The sequence below is a fragment of the Taeniopygia guttata genome, chromosome Z, assembly GCF_048771995.1.
Source record: "Taeniopygia guttata chromosome Z, bTaeGut7.mat, whole genome shotgun sequence".
Taxonomy (NCBI): domain Eukaryota; kingdom Metazoa; phylum Chordata; class Aves; order Passeriformes; family Estrildidae; genus Taeniopygia; species Taeniopygia guttata.
This window is the reverse complement of record NC_133063.1, coordinates 3881186-3902543: the sequence shown is the minus strand read 5'-3', so window position 1 is coordinate 3902543 and position 21358 is coordinate 3881186. Positions and strand designations below refer to the sequence as shown.

Genomic DNA, 21358 nt, shown 5'->3' with positions numbered 1-21358 from the left:
GGCCCAGGGAGGTTTGGCGTCCTCATCCCTACAGGTGTCCAAGGAGCGCCTGGACGTGGCGCTCAGTGCTGTGGTCTGGATGACAGAAGGGGTCAGTCACAGGCTGGGCACGATCTCGGAGGTCTTTTCCAGCCTTTGACTGTAATTCTGTGAGTCTGGAGGGACTAAGAGGAAGGGCGTGAGGCTGCAGCCCTGAGGGGAGCAGGAGCGTGGAGGGTGTTGTCGATTCCAGGAGCTCTGTGAACATCGAGTTCAGCTTAGGAAGAATACACTGTTTATTCAGCGCAGCGTGCGAGGACGTTCTCATTAATCAGCTTGCCAAAGGGTTAAAAGTTACATCTGTTATACAGTAAAATTCACACGAGCACGCCCACTTACTGCGTATTCTCCGCCCACCTAATACACATTTATTTGGGTGATGTAATCTTAACGCACTGCTTGAAACAGGTTCTTTCCTTCACTAGGCAAACTCCTCTTGTACAAGTAATTTCACATAAGTTACGTTTACAAAATGCGAGGAAAAAGTAATAAAATTAATTTTGAAAAGTCATAAAGGGCGGGAGCGCTGACCAGAGCGGGAAGGGAAGGGAAGGGAAGGGAAGGGAAGGGAAGGGAAGGGAAGGGAAGGGAAGGGAAGGGAAGGGAAGGGAAGGGAAGGGAAGGGAAGGGAAGGGAAGGGAAGGGAAGGGAAGGGAAGGGAAGGGAAGGGAAGGGAAGGGAAGGGAAGGGAAGGGAAGGGAAGGGAAGGGAAGGGAAGGGAAGGGAAGGGAAGGGAAGGGAAGGACTGCCGAGGGAAGCCGGGCAGGAGCGAGGAAGGGAAGGCGAGATCACTGAGGGGAGCGGGAAGAAAGGGTGGAAGGCGGGATGGCTGAAGGCGGAATTGCTGAGGGAAACGGAAAGGAAGGTGGTATGGCTGAGGAGAATGGGAAGACAGGGCGGGATTGCTGAGGGGAACAGTTAGGGAACCGGGTGGGAAGGGAAAGCGGGTTCCCTGAGGGAGGCGGTAAGGGAGGCCGCGTAGCTGAGGAGATCCGAGCGCGAAGGGAGGCGGGATCGCTGAGGGGAGCGGGAAGGAGGGGAGGATTGCTAGGGAAAACGGGAAGGAAGGCAGGGTTGCTGAAAGGAACGGGAAGAAACGGCGGAAGGCGGGATTGCTGATTGGAACGGTTAGGGAATCGGGCGGGAAGGGATCCCTGAGGGAGGCCGGGTCGCTGGGGAGAGCCGGGCGCGAAGGGAGGCGGGATCCCTGAGGGGAACAAGAAGGAAGGCAGGGCTGCTGAAGGGAACGGGAAGGAAGGCAGGGTTACTGAAGGGACTGGGAAGGAAGGGCGGAAGGCGGGACTGCTGAGGGGAACGGGGAGGAAGGCAGGGTTGCTGAAGGGAATGGGGAGGAAGGGCGGAAGGCGGAACTGCTGAGGGGAACGGTTGGGAAACCGGGCGGGAAGGGATCCCTGAAGAGAGCCGGGCGCGAAGGGAAGCGGGATCGCTGAGGGGAGCGGGAGCGAAAGGCAAAATTGCAAAGTGGAGCTGGGTGAGAAGAGAGCCGGGATCGCTGAAAGGCAGCGGGAAGGGAAGGCAGGATCGCTGAAAGGCAGCGGGAAGGGAAGGCGGGATCGCTGAAAGGCAGCGGGAAGGGAAGGCAGGACCGCTGGAGGCGGAATGGCTGAGGGGAGCCGGGCGGGATCTCTCTGAGCGCCCCGCTCCGGTTCCGCCACTGAGGACTTCGCTCCCTCCAGGGAATTACTACAGCATCGAACAACTGCCGCCGCACTATTTATTACTTGGTTGTATAAATTCAGTTTATTTCAGCATTTAACAGAAGACAAAGCCCTCAGTAAAAACTCATTTTTCAACATACACATGCTCGCGCTGGTGTGTCCCCCATAGGACATCATCACGCATCACTTTTTCTCTCATGGGGAAGGGATGGAGATAATTAAAGGGTTTACACTGATCCCAAGCTAATTTTTTTTCTCTTATTAGCTACAAATATAAAGGTTCATTTTGTTAAGGACAGGCTGCTTATATCTCCAAGGAAGGAATCAGCAGAATCTCTGTTGCTTTTCCACAATTCCCTGACACATAAAAGCTCACAGTTCCCTCTCTTCTCTATCCCCAAAATCCTGAAGAGTTTATAGCATACAAACGAGTTGAAGGACTGTGTTAAAGCAGGAATGCAACCCAATCTGTGTCCAGCAGAATTAAGGAGAACAGAAAATGTGCAAAAGCACCACTACGGCAGGTTACTGGAATTGCTTTGTACAAGAATACATCTTAATATTTTAGCAGAGAAGCGTGGTCAGGGTGGAAATGTGGCACTAATTCCCCCAGGCAAACCACAGAAAAAGGAGGAGGAATGTTTGAAAGCCCTTGCTTCATAAGGAATTTTTAATATCAATAATTAAGAGATAAAAACAAACCAAAGAGAGAGTTCTGAGCCCAAAACCTGGGGATTTTCATGTTTGCTAGCTGCTCCAAACAACCACACAAATGCTTGTTCTAGATTTGAAGCATGGGGTTGTCTTGCACTAACAACCTCTGTAATAAACAGAATTATAAGTGACATAAGAAAAACTGCACAATCAGATACAGAAGAAAAACATACTACAGATCCCCATGCCTATGAAGAGTATATAAACAACCTTTTGTTGTTTAAACCACACCATGGGAATGATCTGAGGTTTGTGCAGGCAGCTGAAAGCCCTCCTGTGGTCTCCACCAGTTTATTGATTAAAAGATAAAGTTTCTGCTGCATGTTTTTGGGGCAGAGGAAAGAAGGGCAGAAGAAAGTTTCTTTCCAGAGCCTACTACACCACCCGTAGTCACAGGTCCAAACTTAGCATAAACGTTTCGGAAAGCTGTGGTATGGTCACAAGTCAGTTTCATCATCAGGAAGCAAGAATGTTCTTTTCAGTTTATTAAGCAAACACCCCTGAGTAAAGAGGCTGATATCCACTTTCTTCTTTCTTGCAAGTAAGCACACAGACACTCAGCATTCCGAAGAACTGGAAAAGAGGGAGTGCACAAGGGACTTAGTCCTGCTGTGTTTCTGTTTCAGTTGTCAGATTAAACACCTACACAGTGGATGACTTCACCATGTGAAAAAAAAATACTAATTTAAAAATACATCTACAGAAAGTGTTATTTTTGCATACCAATTCCCAGTAATAGATCTGGCTGGAGTGCTTCCTCTCTGGTTTGTTCCATTAATTAATACATTCACATTAATTACTAGTTATCTCGCCATGGGGAAAATTTCAGCAAAAGGCTAGGATTGTTCTGGGATAAAATGAGTTCTCCAAACTATTTAAGCACATCTTTGGACAAGGAGTGACAGGATTGGCTTCCCACCAGGAAGGGCAGGGATGGATGGGATCTTTGGAAGGAATTGTTCCCTGGGAGGGTGGGCAGGCCCTGGCACAGGTGCCCAGAGCAGCTGTGGCTGTCCCTGGATCCCTGGCAGTGTCCAAGGCCAGGCTGGATGGGGCTTGGAGGAGGTGGAAGGTGTCCCTGCCCTTGGTGGGGGGTGGGACTGGATGGGCTTTAAGGTCCCTTAAGAACTAAACAATCCTGGGATTCTGTGACTGTGATAAAATGGATTCCACACTGAATTTCCAGCCCAAATCCCCTACTGTCTTTTGAATCCCTCCCATCATCGTGAGGCAGATGAAACAGAGACGGCTGGAAAAACACAAGTGAGGAACATAGGACTGAGTCTATTTCAGAGGCAGAAGAAAGCTGTAGGGCTGTTAGGATAATGAAGACGAAGAAGACCCGAGATCCAAGGGCAAACTACTATTTTCCATGAGAGAAGAGACACGAGCATTTACCTTTACGATGGCAAACCCCAGGATTACCAGCATGGCATAGCTGATAACACTCTGCAGCCTGGTCTCCAGCTCCTGTGCACAGCCCTGCCACGAAAGGGAGAGGTAGAAACATGTTAAAAGGTGTTCACCCAGCTGGAAGTATTTATTATTTCCCCCCCCAGCTCTCCCAAGGAAGCAGGACCTGGTAAGGCCTGTACAATCAGCGCTGCAGAGCTGAGGAACTCCATTCTTGTCTTCCAGACCTGATGGCTTATTTCCTCCTGCACAAGGAGAGGCACTGAGAAACTGCCAATTACTGACAACTGCTGCATCTGAATTTCTTCTAGGTCAGGTCATTTAAACAAGAGCCCTAGAGCCGGAATGGCCATCAATGGTATCTACAGAAGTCAACTTAGGGGCTTATGCCCAGACTAGACAACCTGGTATGGAGTTAATAGAATCACAGAATGGTTTGGGTTGGAAGGGACTTTAAAGATCATTCAGTTCCATCCCCTGCCATGGGCAAGGACACCTTCCACATTCCAGGCTGCTCCAAGCCCTGTCCAACCTGGCCTTGGACACTTCCAGTGATCCACAGGCAGCCACAGCTCCTGTGGGCAACCTGTGCCAGAGCCTCCCCATGCTCATATCTGATCTACACTGATCCTCCTCTAGCTTAAAAACATTACCCCTTGTCGTTTTGCAACAGGCCCTGCTAAAATGTTTGACCTCATCTTCCTTACAGGCAACCTTGAGGCCCTGGCAGGGGCTCTGAGCTCTCCCTGGAGCTTCTCTTGTGCAGGTGAGCACCCCCAGCTCTGCCAGGCTGGCTGCAGAGCAGAGGGGCTCCAGCCCTCAGAGCATCGTCATCCTCCAGATTCAGCGTGGTCAATCTCAGATGAGTCTGCTCCCCTGCCCCAGATCAGTTTAAACAACTACAGCTATGGGCATATCCCTAAACTCTCCCTGGCGTGCTTCCCTCCACGGTTCCACCTGGCTGAAAATGAACATGGCCCAAACCGAGCCCCTCGTCCTCACCCGTGTGTTGAGTTCCTGTGGCTGATCCAGGCGCCCGGTGCAGTTCCTGGCCTCTTGCTGGCAGCAGCTCAGGGGAACACTCTGGTTCCCAGTGGAATTAAACCACTGGCTGCTCGTCCAGTCACTGTAGTTCTTAACCCCGCAGCAGTGAAGCTACCAAACACAGGACAGGGACGCAGCAGTTATGTTACACAGCATTATACATAGGTATTACCAGTTACATTTTATATATATATATATATATATATAATATACGTTCATATATGTGAATGCTTGTGGTGAGTTAAGAGCCAGAGCTGCCAGCAGTTTGCAGCAGATTTACAAGCAGTGGTGCTACAGGAAAAGTCATAGATGTAATAAATCAATCTCCTTCACAGATTAGGACATCCCTCTTAGTTTTTATTCTTTGTGAAAGCTCCAACAGGAAGGTGACAAGTTGCAGGGTAGAGTCTTCCATCATCTCACTATTTTATGGTGCGGTGTTCTCAGCAGCAGTTATTCATAGGGACTTTATTTGCTGTGATGCAAATGTCACTCACATCAACCCCATCCCTCACTACGTAACTTCACACCCATAGCCTGAACACACCTCTGCAAAGTGAGGGGATCCAAGTTCCAGGATACTGCTCCACTCATCCTCCTCCCTTCTTTCCCAGCTTAAATTCTTTGTTTAGGACCCAACTGTTCTTTTCCAAACAATGCTTAAATATTTTCTTACCTGTGTTTGCAAGTAATCCACAACTGTAGACTCTGGGTCTTTGCCATCATACTTCTCAAAGACTGAGCGCATTGTACCTTGCACATCTGTTTTTACCTGTTTAGAGAGAGAAAAACAATGCAGACAATTTTAATGTGAGAGCTGAAAATTTTATCTGGTGGAAACTGCAAAATATCTGTATCCCAAATAAGTTGGGGGGAAAAAATAAGAAATAAGAAAAATCAAGCAATGTTTTAGACAAAATTCAGGCGGCACGTAGCCGGAATCACGTTCCTGGGTTGCCGCCCTTGATGGAAAAGCCCTCCTTTGGGAGCATCAGAAACTGTTTAATCCAACTCAGAGAGTGTTATGGTATCTGCCAGGTACTTTATATATTCACTGTGTTCCCAACAAAGACATCCCCATTCCCATTTGCTCTGCAGGTTGCAGGACAGGGGATGAAGTAAAAGAAAAACCAGATAAATTGGAATGATCAAACAATGCAAGATGTAATCTTTACTTTTATGCTGTGACAGAGATGTTAATTCTTAATTTACCTTTTCCCTGTAAACAAATCCCAAGACAAAAGTGGATACTTCTGCAATGAAGATAACCAGGATAATGGCCAAGAACTGAAAATAAAAAAGAGAGACAGTAAGAGAGAATCTGACAGCACTTGAACTCAACTGCACAATACACTTAACATTAATTTACAGCAGTAAGTGATCATTATCTCTTATTGCCTCTCCAATCAAAATAGTTCCCAGAAGATAATTTAGGATAGAAGAAGCTGCCTCACCCCTAGGATTGTTCAAGGCCTGGTTGGACAGGGTTTGGAGCAACATGGTGGTATTGGCTGGTCCAGTGGAAGCTGTCCCTGCCCATGAAAAAGGGGTTGGAACCGGATAACCCAAACGTTTTGGGGATTACTGTGCATGTCTGGGATGATGACTGTGGCCCCACAGGCTCTGTGCCTGATCCTGAACACCGCCACGATGTGACCTGTGTGAAGAGCCTAGCAACACTTGACAAGGTGGATGTCAAAGGGGAGAGCGCACAGATAAACCAGCAGCTGAGTTAGGTACACTGTGCACTGCTTGTTGGGCTCACATTGCCTTTGGGCATGACTCTGGGCATGAAGTTACTCTAAGTGAACTTTCCTGGATTTTTAAAAGTAATTCTGTGAGCAGTCAAGGCATGCTTTCAACACTCAGAGGACTGAAGTCAGCAGAAAAGTGGATACGCATATGGTCTGCTCGCTTAGAAACTCGTATTTCTGCCACCTCACTCCTCAAAACTTGCTGCTCCCCACACTCATCTTCCCTTAGCTCGCTGAGGCAGATCACAGCATCTCAGCCATAGGTGAATGTCCTAGGGTGACGATATGGTGTTTGTATCCCCAGTCGTGTGTTCTGTTTATGTTTGATATTCTGTTCTGTGCTTTCAGAACTGACTCTGAAAGTGAAGGTTTGTTTCATCTTGTTATCAGCCAGCTCAGCTCCCCCCATGGTCTGTTGTCTAGAAGAGGCTGGTGCTGGCTGGCTTGCTTTGCTTTGCTTGCTGGCTTTTGTTGGCTTGCTTTGCCTGCTTGCTCTTGCTCCTGCTTCTGCTTGTTAGCTAGTTTAGCTAAGCAGTCCAATTTTTTCCCTGGACTGGCTTTTTCCTTTCCCTTTCCTGAATACCATCCAACCTGCTCCGGACTGGGACCTGGGAAACACCGAGCAGCACCGAGAGCTGCGCTCTGTGATCTGCAGCAGCAATTCCCAGTGCCCAGAGCAATCCCCAGTGCCCAGAGCAATCCCCAGTGCTGAAGAGCAATCCCCAGTGCCCACAGCAATCCCCAGTGCCCAGACCCGGGCGGCCACTCCCAGGAGAGACTTTCTGGATTTGTCATCTCTTCAGAGCGGTGAAAAGAGTTTTGTAATCATCTGGTGTTGTTCTTTTTTTTTTTGGTGCTGGGGAGTGTTTTGTTTGTTAAATAAACAGTTTTTTCCACTTCTCTCTGAGAAAATTCTTCCCAAACCAGGTGGGTGGGGAGGGGCTGTGGGGGTTTGTTTCTGGGCGCTCCTTTCGGAGGTTTTCTCCCAAATTTGCCCCAAACTAGGACAGTGACTCGCACAAACAAGCAGTGCTTCAGCACTTGTGTCACCACGACCTTTCCCTTCGTTGCATCTCGGTGGCACTCACCAGCCCCAGGCCCACCCGGGACTCGCGGAAAGTGGCGCAGCAGCCGATCAGCCCGATGATGAACATCACCAGGGCCACGCAAATGATGATCACAGCCGGCAGCAGGGCGTACTTATCCTGCAGAAAGTTGTCGTAGCTCTTGTAGGCGTTGATGACGTACGCCCCAACATAGCTGAGGCCTGCAGCTGCCGCCTGAAATGCAATAAGGAAAAGTGATTAGCTGCTATTTATTAAGCCTCTGACCTGGAAACTAATCATGGATTGTTTTCTCATAGTGATTTTAGAAATAATGGCTACAGTGTGCAAAGACTAGTGGAAAAGAACGCTGAATCTGAAACTATTACCTAATCTAGGCGTTCAAACTTGAACACAGAGAAGACAAAATTCACTGTGTCACTCCGCTGCTAATAAGGCATCCCAGGAGCTGAACTGAAGGCTGGTGTCTATAGAACTGCATCAGTATCTTTGCAGAATGCCAAGCTCACGCTACATCCCACCCAAGGCTGCATCAGTAGGAATCAGATCACCACAGGGTTGGGTTTTTTTTTGTTTGTTGAGAAAAACTCATCCTTTGCATTTTCATTAACCACTAAGGCAGGCACAAATGTACCTAGTCTCAACAAAATAGTCCCTCCTTTTCCTGGAGGAAACAGCTTTCTGCAACCTCTAAAATAATCTCTCTCCCAGAAGGATGTTTTGCTGATTGAGGCTAAGGCAGACTGCACCAGTGGCAGCTGCCCTGGAGACCAAAGACTTTTACCCACTGGACTGGGTATAGCCCTGGAAACAACACCAAAAGATTCAGCCATTTTGTGCCCTTACTGATGGCACAAAAAAAATCTCTCAGGAGTCAGGATGGCTCATCCACCCTCTGTAATCCTGCAGCACAAGGAAAATTAAGCACCCTCCATATTCCCATTCTGGACACTTAAGGGAAACCAGCTGGTTTGTTTTCAACAGGTCACAGCAGGATTTCATCATGCAGCCTTGGAGCAGTGTGTTACCTCCCCAGCACTGTACGTTTTAATTAATCAAACACTCCTCATGCTGGAGCTAGGACTAGCTAATTCCTTGACCTTGTTTGGCTCTTTCCCCTCCAGCCAGGTCTGCTGCCTGCCTTTCAATTACCTCCGAGTGCAGGACCATCATTTGTTTCAGACAGCTCCCATCCCATAATCTCTGAGTGCAGGACCATCATTTGTTTCAGACAGCTCCCATCCCATAATCTCTGAGTGCAGGACCATCATTTGTTTCAGACAGCTCCCATCCCATAATCTCGCATTCCTGGATGCTGTCTGTACCCCAGAATTACTGGGGTTAGATGCACCAAGTGATGAAGCCAGACATTTAGTACAGGACCTGCAAGATCCTGGGGCTCAGATACAGCAGGTTCTCTACCAAGTGGGATATCATGAAAAGGAATAGGATCACCAATTCTCAACAGGTTATTTGTTTTTCTTCTCCACATGCACTGGGTTTTCAGATATGCTAACGATTAAACTGATTGCTAAAGCTTCCTTTCATTTTTCCTCTCATTGAGGAAAATCTGTTTCCTATTTCCCCATCTGCCGGTGTAGGGTGACCGTAGTTTTTCCTGCCACCCCTTTTTAGGGACTCAGGGAAAGGATGAGACCACTTTATCTCAAAGGGCACCACAAGCTTCTCACTTCACCACAGGAGGGAGGAGTTGAGGAGAAGCAACCTCACCTTCTCCTCCAACACTCTGCTCCTGAACCGAAAGGGGGACAGGAAAAGTCCTTGGGATGGCAGCAGCAGTAAAGTGTCTCAGCAACGGGCCCCCAGCTGGGTAATAATCAATGTATTCACACAAGGCTGGTATTTTAATTTATTAAGAAATTTATTAATTTCTTTTTTATACCCTAGTTTGCTACAGGTGGAACTGACTGGTCCTCCATTCAAAACACCATCACCACTGGCTAATTAAGAAACCACCCTTTGGTAAACAAATCTCCACAACACACTGCACATGTTCACAATGCCAGGTGCAGCAAGTGAAGATAAGAATTGTTTCTCACTCGTGCCTCTGATCTTCTCACAGACTTTCCCAGGCACCATTCTGGGCAAGTTGTTTGTTTCTGTGGTCAGAGAGCTGCTGCCACAGTAAAGGTGGAGGTGGAGGACACAGCACCTCCATCCTCCTTTGCCTTCAGTTGCACAGAAAGAATGAAGGTGCATGACTAAAAGTATATCCTGTATTTCTGGCCTGGGATGCGGGATGCACGTGTCTGTAGGGGCAGGCAAAGTCATGCCAGGGCCTCAGCACCACTGCAGGGAATGATTCCTTCCCAATATCTCATCTCACCCCACCCTCTGGCAGTGGGAGCCGTTCCCTCTTGTCCTGTCACTCCAGTGTCTTTTCCAAAGTCCCTCTCCACCATGGTGGAGAAACATTCTCCATTTTCATCCGTATCCCAATTTCCATCCATTTCCAGTGTGCTCAACAGGCAAAGGAAGCAGCACAGGACATGCTGAAGATCAATGCTTTCTTAGCTGTGGGGAGCCAAGAAAAACCTCGCTGCAAGTAAAAGGCTGACAGGAATTAAGAAAAAAAATGAATAAATTATTAAGCCAATTCACAAAAGGCCCCTAAAGCCAGGACCAGCAAAGCTCCAAGACAAACCAGGTCTAGTGTTAAGTTCAAAGATCTCGAATATAAAGCATTTTCACAGTGGGTTTTATTGCAATACTCAGGATTGCCTTGTTTCTGGTCAGAGACAAAGCACAACCAGCAAGAAGTCTACTAAAATTTCCTAACTTCTGCTTCCAAGCAGAAAAGGGAAGTGTAATGACACAAAACCAGAAGTCTTTGGGAGAAGACTTAGAGGAAGATGACTACAGATACTGCCACAACTTCACCCATGAATTCTAATTCAGTGGAAGAATCCTGAAGCCTTGAAAAGCAGGGCCACTTAGGAATGGAAGGCATCATAGCTAATGACCTCTTCCCTGATTTTTGCAGGTGAGCCCCAAAGAGGAGTGCTGAAAGCAAAGATGAAAAAATACTTCAGAACTTAAATCAGAACTCTTCCCTTAAGCCTTTCCAGAATTTAAGGCAAATTCAAAATCCGGTGGAGGGATTTTTTTCACCTCAACATCACACAACCTACAGCCCATTCCTAGATCTAAGCTGAAGATGTACTAAGATGTATTTCTCTAGAAGAACAAGTCCTTTGAATTGCAAAAGATGGATCTCAAAGTTTGTCTGATTAGCTTTTCTGTTGGATTTCAAGAAATAAACAATCCCACAAACACAACAACCAGTTTGAGCAATTACTTTTGAGAAGGAATAGATCAAATACCTCCTTTTCCACGATTAGTCAACCACCTCCTCAAACCCATTTAAATGCCACACAAGGCTGCTAGGGTTATGCCAAAACCCCCTTTTTGTCACAGGTTTTGTTGTCTCCTGCTTGTCAGGGTGCTTGCAGCCAGCCAGTGCCCAGCAGGTCCCAGGGTGCGGCACAAACCCCGCAGGGCAGCTCAGGGTGGCTCAAGGGGAGGAGAAGCACTCGCCCGGGGACCCACAGCCAGCACAACGCCCACCCCGACCTGTCCTGCCCCGCACACCGACTCACCAGGCACCAGGAAACCGCTGCTGCCGTTCACAGCGCTGGTGACTTCCTCAAGGCGTGATGGCGAGGTGAGGCCAAAGGAAATTTTGTAAGAAAACCCCTTTTCACAGCTGAGCAATGGAGCTGCAGCCGCCTCACCCCCACGGCTCTCACTCACCAAGGACCTAGTGCCAGAATCTTTGTAAGAAAACCCCTTTTCACAGCTGGGCAATGGAGCTGCAGCCGCCTCACCCCCACAGCTCTCACTCATCGAGGACCTAGTGCCAGAATCACTCATTTTTCATATCCCACGCCCTTGACAGAAAGCAGAGAAACTACTGGAGCATGAAAAAGTGAACTCCTCGGGGCTGAGTGAGAAGGAAGCCAAGCTGTGACCGTCACCAGATTTTGGGCAGGGTCTGGGCTCACCAAGCCCCTCCACGCTTGGCCAAGCCAGGGAAGCTGTGCACAGAGGACAAACACAACAAGGGGGTCTCCCAGTCACAAAACACACACAGAGCACCGTGAATATTCACTCCTGCCCCAGAAACAGAACCTGGACTGTCTGACTGACGCAGAGCAGGACAGCTGCTGGAAAACACTGATTTTATCTATTTTCTAAAACTGCAACAAGCCCCTTAACTTCATGTTCCACTGTTTTTATATGCTCATGACCAAAAGCCCCTACCTTTTTCAGGAGGCTTATAGCCATGCAAATACTTCATGCCACTTAATCACAGACACAGAAGGGGCTGCTTAAATCTTCCTCTATACCACTGCTCTGAAATATATGCAAATATTATATATATATATATTTCTTTTGTATCAGTGAAGCAGAACAGGTGCTTTTCCACCTGTACTTCTCTGTTTTCATAAGCCAACCTTATGTGATGGCTGAGAGCAGAGGTTGCTGTTCGTTCACAGTTATCAGCACAGGCTTCTTTGTCCCCTGCCAAGCCCAGATAAGGCACAGCAAAGGAGCAAACTACCAACTATGATGTTAAAAGGCAGCGTCTGCTGCTTGGAGGATTTGGGGCAGTTTTTAAAATGTCTCCTCCAGCATCCTCCCATTTCAGTGTGTTGATTTTACGACTCGATCTGTTACTGTAAACTGGTATGAGACTTTCATTTGAAAAGGCAGGAAAATTAAAAATACAGAGTAACAAAGCTGTAGTGTTAAAAGGAGAAGCTTAAGGACACGGTGAATTCCGAATTCACCCCATGAGTGCAGCAAGATGCAGCCTCTATACAGTAAAAATTGAGGCTGTGAGACCTACAGCCATTTCTCCTTTGTCCAGTGGGACTTTCCCAGGGCCAGCACTAATATCCACAACAGCACAAAACTCAGGCTGGCTGGACTTTTCCCTGTCTCATTTACTTTCTATGAGCAAAGACAGGTAAGAGAAAAAACACAATTTTTCATGACACAGTAAGAGCAGCTGTCTTCTACAGCAAACTACTGCAAATACAAACTGGATGAACTATGAATATCCACACAAACCCTTTCTGAACCACTGCCACCTAACTCATCATTAGACAGTCAGCTCACAGAGCTGCCAGAGTTAATTTTAAGGCTCAAATCCCACTTTTTTAACCAGTATCTTTGCATAGTCAGATGCAAATTATTACATCAATTATTCTTCAATTATTAGTTGCCAATTCCAGTTATTACTACTGTGCTGCCCCCATGTTTCTCATATCTAGAATCAGCCTCCAGCAACACTGGTCTCAGTTCAGCTGCCCATCCTTTCCTCAACACAAAAGAAACTCCATGTCTTTGTTTTTTGGCTTTTTTTCTGTGTGCAAGAAGTGTTTTTTATTTACCTTGACACATAAATCTTCTGCTTGAAAGGTTTTGCACATTTCCTCCATAAATAATGTATTTTATTACCCAACAGCCAGCTTGCATAGCAAAGGGAATCACTATCTAGCTCCCTTGCTGATTTATTGTGCTACAAGATTTATTCTTCCCATTCACTGCCACGGTTTCAAGTCCTCCCTGGCTGCTGCACTACCCCATTTTCAGGGAGGCAACAGGTTTTCTAGGGACTGTAGGGGAAAATAAAGGCCCTGAGCATTTTTCAGAAAGCTTTCCTCACTTTACCCTCATTTTAAGCAGTTTAAAGCTCCCCTTGTCCCACATGGACCAGAGCTGAGGGTCTCCCTTGGCCTGAGGCAAAGCTGGTTTGGAGCAGCAATGAGAGTGACCCCAGCTCAGCACCTCCCATCCCACCTGCACAATCTTCTCTCCATTTTCCATCCTGAATTTAGAACTCTGCTGGCTGGAAGGGACCTCCTGGCTTCAGCTACCGTTTCCTACCCTGCTTATGGTATTAATTTCTCTAAATGATAAATCAGGTACTGCCCTATTCGTGTTCTCTGGCTTCACCCAGGCCGGTGTGAGATTGTGCTTGGTCACTCTCACCGTGAAAAAGGTTTCTGATGTTCAGAGGGACCATCCTGTGCCTCAGCCTGTGCTCACTGGCCCTGTCAGCATCATCTGGGCAAGCCCAGGCTCAGAGGAGCAAGAAAAGCTGCTGCTCTGGGCACCCTGTGCCAGGGCCTGCCCACCCTCCCAGCCAGCAATTCCTAATTCCCAATATCCCATCTGTCCCTGCCCTCTGGCAGTGGGAGCCATTCCCTGTGTGCTGTCCCTGCCTGCCTTGTCCCCAGTCCCTCTGCAGCTCTCCTGGAGCCCCTTGAGGCCCTGGCAGGGGCTCTGAGCTCTCCCTGGAGCTTCTCTTGTGCAGGGGAACAGCCCCAGCTCTGCCAGGCTGGCTCCAGAGCAGAGGGGCTCCAGCCCTGGCAGCAGCTCCGTGGCCTCCTCTGGGCTGGCTCCAGCAGCTCCACGTCCTTGTGCTGCTGGAGCCAGGGCTGGGGCAGGATTGGGTCTCCTGTTAGTCACAAACCTGCTGTGTTCCCTCACATCTTCATGTTGTGAAAACACTGATTGACAAAATAATAAAAAATACCGAACTCAGCACGTTGGCTTTGGATTGGAGCAAAAAGCACCCAAGCTGTGAGCTCCTACCAGTCTGTCCTCGACTCCAGCAGCACCAACAGCCCCAGAAGAGAATTCCTGCTAATCTCATGCCAGTCATTTCCCTCAAACTAAAGCCTTCAAATCAGTTTCCTCACATGAGCTTACAGAGATGGGACAGAACCCAGACAGCTGCTCTGAGCCAAGGTACACCAAGGCACAGCAGACCCACCAAGGTCTGCTACACTTAAATATTCAGCTGGGATGCACGACTGTGGGGCATGCTTCAGCCTGCCTTCAAAACACACCTCAGGGCCGCTTTCTGGCTATGGTGGGAAGCACTTGCTTTTTCCTTTTCTTTCTCAAATTAAAACAATGAGCTGCCAAAAGGCTCTGAAAACCTATATCCCTCTCTTCAGAAGAAATCCCCAAACCAACATTTTTCTGCAGTTTACATGCTGCAAAACCAGACACTCAGAGGGGATTCTGGGTTTAGTGGGCTTGTTTGCAAGCTATATTAAGTAAATGTCCATCTTAAGAGTTGTTTTAGCATACTGCTTTCTGTTCCCCAAGCTTAATTCCAGTGTTATTTTCCTATCCCTAAAAGCCAGCACATACCTGGCACAAATGGTGGGATGTCTTCACGGAGACACTGTACAGCAGTGCAAAGCCAGGAACCCTGCCCCAATTCCTACGTCTTCTAATGCTTAAATCCCTGCCTTGGGGATAGGGTTAATCACAATCACAGAGGCAACAGGACCAGGAGGAGGAGAAACCCATTTTCACTTGTCAGAACCCCCATTTTCACTCATATTCTCCCCAAATACACAGACTGCAGGGCATGAGCTTGCAGGGAGTGTAAGTTCAGCTGAGCACAGATTGATTTATCAGCCAGTGCCAGGCTGTTTTGGATCTGAGCAGCCTGTCTGGACACAAAACACCCTGTAGTTCAATATTTGCCTTCGGAACCACCCCAATTTCTCAGTCAGCTGTTCCAGGCTCAGACATTGGACGCTGCAACTAAACCAAAGTGCGCCTAAATCACAGCAGAGCTAATCCTAAATCTTGCTAAAGAGGCACTAAAATGGGACCTCTTGAGCCCCTGTAATTACCACATGTGCTTCCACAACATGGAACCACAGAATCCCAGAAGGGTTTGGGTGGGAAGGACCTGTAAAGCTCATCCAGTCCCATGCCCTGCCATGGGCAGGGACTCCTTCCACTGTCCCAGGTTGCTCCAAGCCCTGTCCACCCTGGTATGGAGCACTTCTGTTTCTCTGGGTAACCTACAGAGTGCCTCACCACCCTCACAGGAACAATTCCTTCCCGATATCTACCCTAAATTTCCTCTCTTTTCTGTGAGAAGCCATTCTCCCATCACTACAGTTCCTGATGAAGAATTCCCCTTGCAGCCCCTGTCAGATGTTGAAGGCTGTTATGTGGTCTCCACACGACTTCCTCGTCCCCAGGCTGATCACCCCCACATTCTCAGCCTGCTAACCTCTGGTTTTGGTGACCTGCATATTGGGAGACCTTCAAAGAGACCGAAGTGCCTTTAGGGATGGATACAGAGCCTGGCCATCCGACAGGTCCTTTCACTGCCACAGGAACCGTCTGGCTGAGGCTGTTCCCCCAAATCTGCATCACTGTCCCAACACCTCCCCTCTGCTGACCACGTTTTCCTGAAAGGCAGTTCAGTTCCTCTTCCTGATTTTGGGCTGAGTAATTCAAAACAAGGAGCAACTTTACCCTTTCAGGGCATGCTCAAAAGGATCCCATCCCGTGACCACCCTGCATCATGTGGCTGCTCTGCCCTCAGCGTTCAGAGACGAGCTAGAAATCATAGAATGGCTGGGGCTGGAAGTGACCTTAAAAATCACTGTGGTTCCAACTCCCAAGGAACCCACCACCTTCCCCTCCCCTTCCTCAATGAAATCTTTGCTATTCAATGCATTGTTCATTAAAAGCATCCAAATTTCTCTCTGACTGAGGCTTCAGAGTAAGCATTCCCAAAGTACTCATTACTGGCATGAGTGATATCAAACCATTCACACATGCAGGAATTTTTCTTGTGGGTAAGTTTATACCTCCAAATCACTAAAAATTATTTAAAGTGAACCACAGCAATATAGTGATTCCCTGAGCAACCTGGTCTAATGGAAGGTGTTCCTGCCCATGGCAGGGGGCTGCACTTCTTGTCAGCAGATCAAATGCTGCTCTCTCAGATTCCCCTGGTCCTGCTAAAGCCCCCTGGGCAGGAACTCGTCCTTATGCTCCTCCCTGCTGTTGGGCAAGTAAAGCAAGGAGGCTGGGGAAGTGCCCACCTCTGCTTAAAAGTGAATGGGAAATGTGGGCAAGCAGGATTTTCCACTGCAGGAACACCTAAGGTAGCCCTTTGGTGATGAATCAGAATATCTTGTGTTGGAGGGGACCCACAAGGATGGTGTAAGTCTATCTCCTAATCCCCAGGACCACCAGTGGATGCCAAATCCCCGCTGAAGGCAGGGAGCTGCTTAGTGACAATGAAGCTGAAGGTGAGCAGGGGCAAGGTGCTGGATGCTTTGAGGTTAAAAGCGACCTGGAAGGTGTCTACTGCACATTATAAAGAAATACTGGAGCACAAAGCTTCCAGCTAATTTTAACATTCTCAGTTTCTTCCTTTGGATCAGGAAGTGAATCCCAGCATTTCACCTCTCTCCTTCAAAAAGATCATCACATCCCACCCAGCGAAGTCCCCTCAAAAGACATTGCCAAGAACATCATGGTCTGCTCTGACCCTTTCTCTCTTTTGCTCTTTTAGGTCCCATGAGATAAACCTGAATGCTCAGTCTTCACCTGGAGCAGGCCAGCACCCACTCACCAAAACAACCACTCACTCACAACTAATTGGTAGGTGCTAAAGAGCAGGAGAGGAGGTGGGAAGAACTCCCACAGCCCGAAGCACCACCCGTGGTAACCTTATAATTAAATAATCTTTAATCACTGAGTTTCTTGGGGGAATTATGCATAAATCCCTCACCCGCAGAATGACCTGCACATACAATGCTGAGCCTGGTGCTTAGGAGAAAAGCTGTTGTTTCACCTCATTTAGGAAGCCCGATTTGTCATCGTGGAAGATCTGACTTCCTTCACTCTGCACGATAACGATCAGAAATCCAAAAGAGGATTTTTTGCCTTTTTAGGATATTCTTGAGTAATAACTTCTGTCAAAGAACCACATCTGCACCATCTGCTGACTATGCAGGTGGTGAATTATTTTCCATAATCACTTCTGAGCTGGGAAAAATCTGCAGCGTGCAATGTCTGGACATGAATTACTCCTTGGAGAAGAGCTCTGATGTTCTTTGCAAATCCTGTTTTCACAATCATCTGGAGCCTTGTACTTACAGAGCCCTGACTGTTAGAAATGTTCTGAGGGAGTATAAAAGAATCAGTCCCTCCACCTCCACCCTCCTAAACCAGAATTCCAGGTTCTGCAGTTCTACTGCTGGAATGTGATCAGCACACACAATGGTGGCAGCAGCATCTAAATGCCGCAGGTACTGGGCTGCACTGCTCTTACTGGGATGATAAACAACCCAAAAGATCTGGGTCACCCCAAATTCAGAGGCCAGAGACGTGCACAAGGATCATTACTGGCAGTCCACAGAAGCAGATGACCAGTCACAACTACAGAGTGCTCCTACAGCAGAAGGAAAAGCACCAGAGACATTTCTAAGAGGATGTAAGGCTGTTGTTTCATTTTCAAAAAGCAAAGCCACGATGCCAAACAGAGGTACACCTGATCTGAGGCTTTCCACACACAAACAGAGGGATGCTGAAATGTTTCTCTGTGGCTACTTAAAAAAAAAAAAAAAAAAAAAAAGCCACGAAAAGGAAATCGCCACAAACCAAGCAGACATATGAGATCATGTCACCTGGTGTGCAGCAGTGACTTGGCCTGCAGCTCCATTTGTGCCAGCGGTTCAGGATTTACGTGGAGCACACACAGCATTAAACTATGCCCGGTCTCCATAGAGGAAGCAGAGGATGGAGGGGATGAGCTCCCCACCACACCCCACAAGACCCCAGGGATTAATTCAAGCAGGATTCCTTCTTTTGCGTTATTTTTCTCCCTCCTCATGTCTCTGGAAAACTTTGGTTCTCTTGAGGAAGAGCCCCTGCTACACCCAGGGCAAAGGCCACTGCCATGCTGAGCCCAACTCCAGGCCCTGGCTATCGCCGGCAGGTTGGAGCATCGCTGGAAAAGCCCCATCTGGAGAACATCCAGGTGCTACAAAGCAGCCGCGAAGCCCATCCCAGAGCCTGACACACCTGAGGTCCGGCACGGCCCTTCCCTGAGCGCAGCACAAAATCCCAGGGCGGTCCGTGGTGATGGTGGGGGCTTTCCAAACTTCCCTGTGCAGGGCGAATGCCCGAGCCTGGTTACCAGAACAATCCCCAGATTTCCAAACAATCACGAGGCTGCCACAAGCCTCCGATGCTGACACCCCAAAACAGCGCGGGTTAGGCTAAAAAGTATACAAACCACCCTCATTTTCTCACTTGCTTGTAAATAATTACCACGGATTTGGAAAGCCGTAACTGTGCCAAGGACATAGCTGGAACAAAGTTCTCAGCAGTTTTCCTCCCCAAAAGCCTCCTCGCCCCAAATACGGAGCAGAGCCCTTGTACAACTCCCTCGCCGTGCGGCTCCGTTTGCTCCCGATTACAAAACGCGGCTGTAGACTGCCTTAACTAAAAACACTACTAAAAAAAAGTACTAAAAACTAGACGACATTAAAAACACGAGTACTGCATTAAAAACGTGAGTACTGCATTGAAAACGTGAGTACTACATTAAAAACAGGAGGACTACATTAAAACGTGAGTACTACATTAAAAACATGAGTACTGCATTAAAAACGTGAGTACTACATTAAAACGTGAGTACTACATTAAAAACATGAGTACTACATTAAAAACATGAGTACTACATTAAAAACATGAGTACTACATTAAAAACATAAGTACTACATTAAAAACATGAGTACTACATTAAAAACATGAGTACTACATTAAAACGTGAGTACTACATTAAAAACGTGAGTACTACATAAAAAACATGAGTACTACATTAAAAACGTGAGTACTACATTAAAAACATGAGTACTACATTAAAAACATGAGTACTACATAAAACCCATAAGTATTACATTACAAACACGCCACGAAGAAAAAGAAAAACGAACAAAAAACGTAACAAGCTCTGACCTTATTATTTTTTTCGCTTAGAAACTCAAACCCCACAATCTCCCTGTTCTTTAAAAACACGCAATTAGGCGCTGCTACAGAAATGTCCGAGCGCACAGCCAAGCCCAGTGCCCGGACACGTCCCCAGCATCCTGTCCCCGTCCCGCACGGCATCCCCGCGGTACCCAGAAGGCGAGGCTGAGCAGCAGCAGCACGGTCTTGGAGGTGATGACTCCGCAGTCCATCTCCGCGCAGCTCTGGGGCTGTGCCTCCGCACCGCTCCCGGTCCCCACGGGCCGCCCCTGCCCTGCCCTGCCCACTCACACCCACCCACGGGACGCTTCCCCCGTGGCAGAACAGGCGGATTTCCAAGCAGGGAGTGCCGGAAGAACCGCCGGAGAAAATTACTCTTGACTTCAGCGCGGTTTGGTTTTTTTTTTTGGTGATTTTTTTTCCTTTTTTTCCCCGCCCCCCACCCCAAAACTTATGTAACTTTCCAGCGAAGTTACACTAAGCTGCGTGAAAAGCTCTCAGCGCAAAGCTGTACAACAGATTTGCCTTCCAGGGTTGCTAACCCACAGCTATCTGCCCTTCACCCAGCCTGTCAGTTTTGGTTTGTCTGAAGCCGATCTCCTCAATCACATGCTCCATGAACAGCAGGAATATGCGGATCGGTGGTGGGAATACATGGATCCATGCTGGGTTAACAACTGGACTCAATGCCCTGGGCTGATCCCCAGCGTGGGCAGCAGGGCAGGGGGGTTCTGCCCCTCTGCCCCTGTGCTCAGGGCTGTTCCCCTGCACAAGAGAAGCTCCAGGGAGAGCTCAGAGCCCCTGCCAGGGCCTCAAGGGGCTCCAGGAGAGCTGCAGAGGGACTGGGGACAAGGCAGGCAGGGACAGCACACAGGGAATGGCTCCCACTGCCAGAGGGCAGGGACAGATGGGATATTGGGAATTAGGAATTGCTGGCTGGGAGGGTGGGCAGGCCCTGGCACAGGGTGCCCAGAGCAGCTGTGGCTGCCCCTGGATCCCTGGAAATGTCCAAAGCCAGACTGGATGGGGCTTGGAGCACCCTGGGACAGTGGAAGGTGTCCCTGTCCCATGGCAGGGATAGAACCAGATGGTGTTTAAGGTTCCTTTCAACCCAAACTATTCTGTGACTCCACAACACAGGTTTGGGCACTCTGAATTCACCCGAAATGCTGGAATGTGAGGCTGAGCAGGTATAGGGAGAAGTATTGGAATTCAGTGGCTGCAGAGAGCTGCAAATGCCGATTAATTCCCATCAGCCAAGCCTCGTGCTCTTACAAACAAGCAGGAGGTGCAGGACTGGCAGCCCAGGGTTTGTTTTTCAGAGCAGACCTTTGGCAGCCTGAACAGAGCTGAACCCACCCCTCAGCAGGGCCGCAGGATGCAGCGGTGACAAGTTTCCTGCCATTGCCCCTTCCTGGCAAAAACTGCTGTGATGCAGTTCTTCTGGGGGAGATGGATCTTGGAGGGGATGTGCTGAACCAGCTCTCCAACAGGAAAGCAGGAAAGGGAGATTATGGAAAGCCTCTGCCCGCAGCACATGAATTTAAGCTGCAGCTGCTTTGCAAGGCAGCAGACTGCTGCTGAAAAGAGAAATCTGCATGCAGAAAGTGGGGTGAAGCTGATACCCAAAGTTAAATTCCTTGGAGAGCAAACATCAGCACAAAGTCAGAACTTGAGGACTGCTCACAGAGCTCCTCCTACCAGCAAGGCTCTCTTTGGCATCATGATTTCTATTACAGCACTAAATATTAACAAAGTGTGTAATTGTGGAGTATTTTAAATTTAAAAAAAAAATCAGCATTTTCACTTT

At 48.2% G+C, this 21358-nt stretch overlaps 1 protein-coding gene across 1 annotated transcript; it reads right to left on the bottom strand.

The window, feature by feature from the left end:
- Positions 1-1773: 1773 nt before the first annotated feature.
- On the bottom strand, positions 1774-19856 carry LOC100223824 (tetraspanin-36). Its single transcript, XM_072922206.1, has 7 exons — positions 19701-19856; positions 7732-7923; positions 6102-6176; positions 5566-5661; positions 4848-5000; positions 3831-3914; positions 1774-3005 (listed from the first exon to the last, which is right to left on the bottom strand). Exons 1-7 carry the CDS (start codon positions 19758-19760, stop codon positions 2919-2921), a joined length of 747 nt encoding a protein of 248 aa, XP_072778307.1. The 5' UTR covers positions 19761-19856; the 3' UTR covers positions 1774-2918.
- Positions 19857-21358: the final 1502 nt, after the last annotated feature.

What these genes read in the sequence shown, in the direction of transcription:
- LOC100223824 (XM_072922206.1), bottom strand. Translation starts at nt 19,760, where the DNA reads ATGGACTGCGGAGTCATCACCTCCAAGACCGTGCTGCTGCTGCTCAGC. An exon ending in GATTTGTTTACAGGGAAAAG is followed by an intron (nt 5,662 to 6,101) that starts GTAAATTAAGAA and finishes CTCTCTAAACAG; the next exon opens with GTAAAAACAGATGTGCAAGG. An exon ending in TGGATTACTTGCAAACACAG is followed by an intron (nt 5,001 to 5,565) that starts GTAAGAAAATAT and finishes TGTGTTTGGTAG; the next exon opens with CTTCACTGCTGCGGGGTTAA.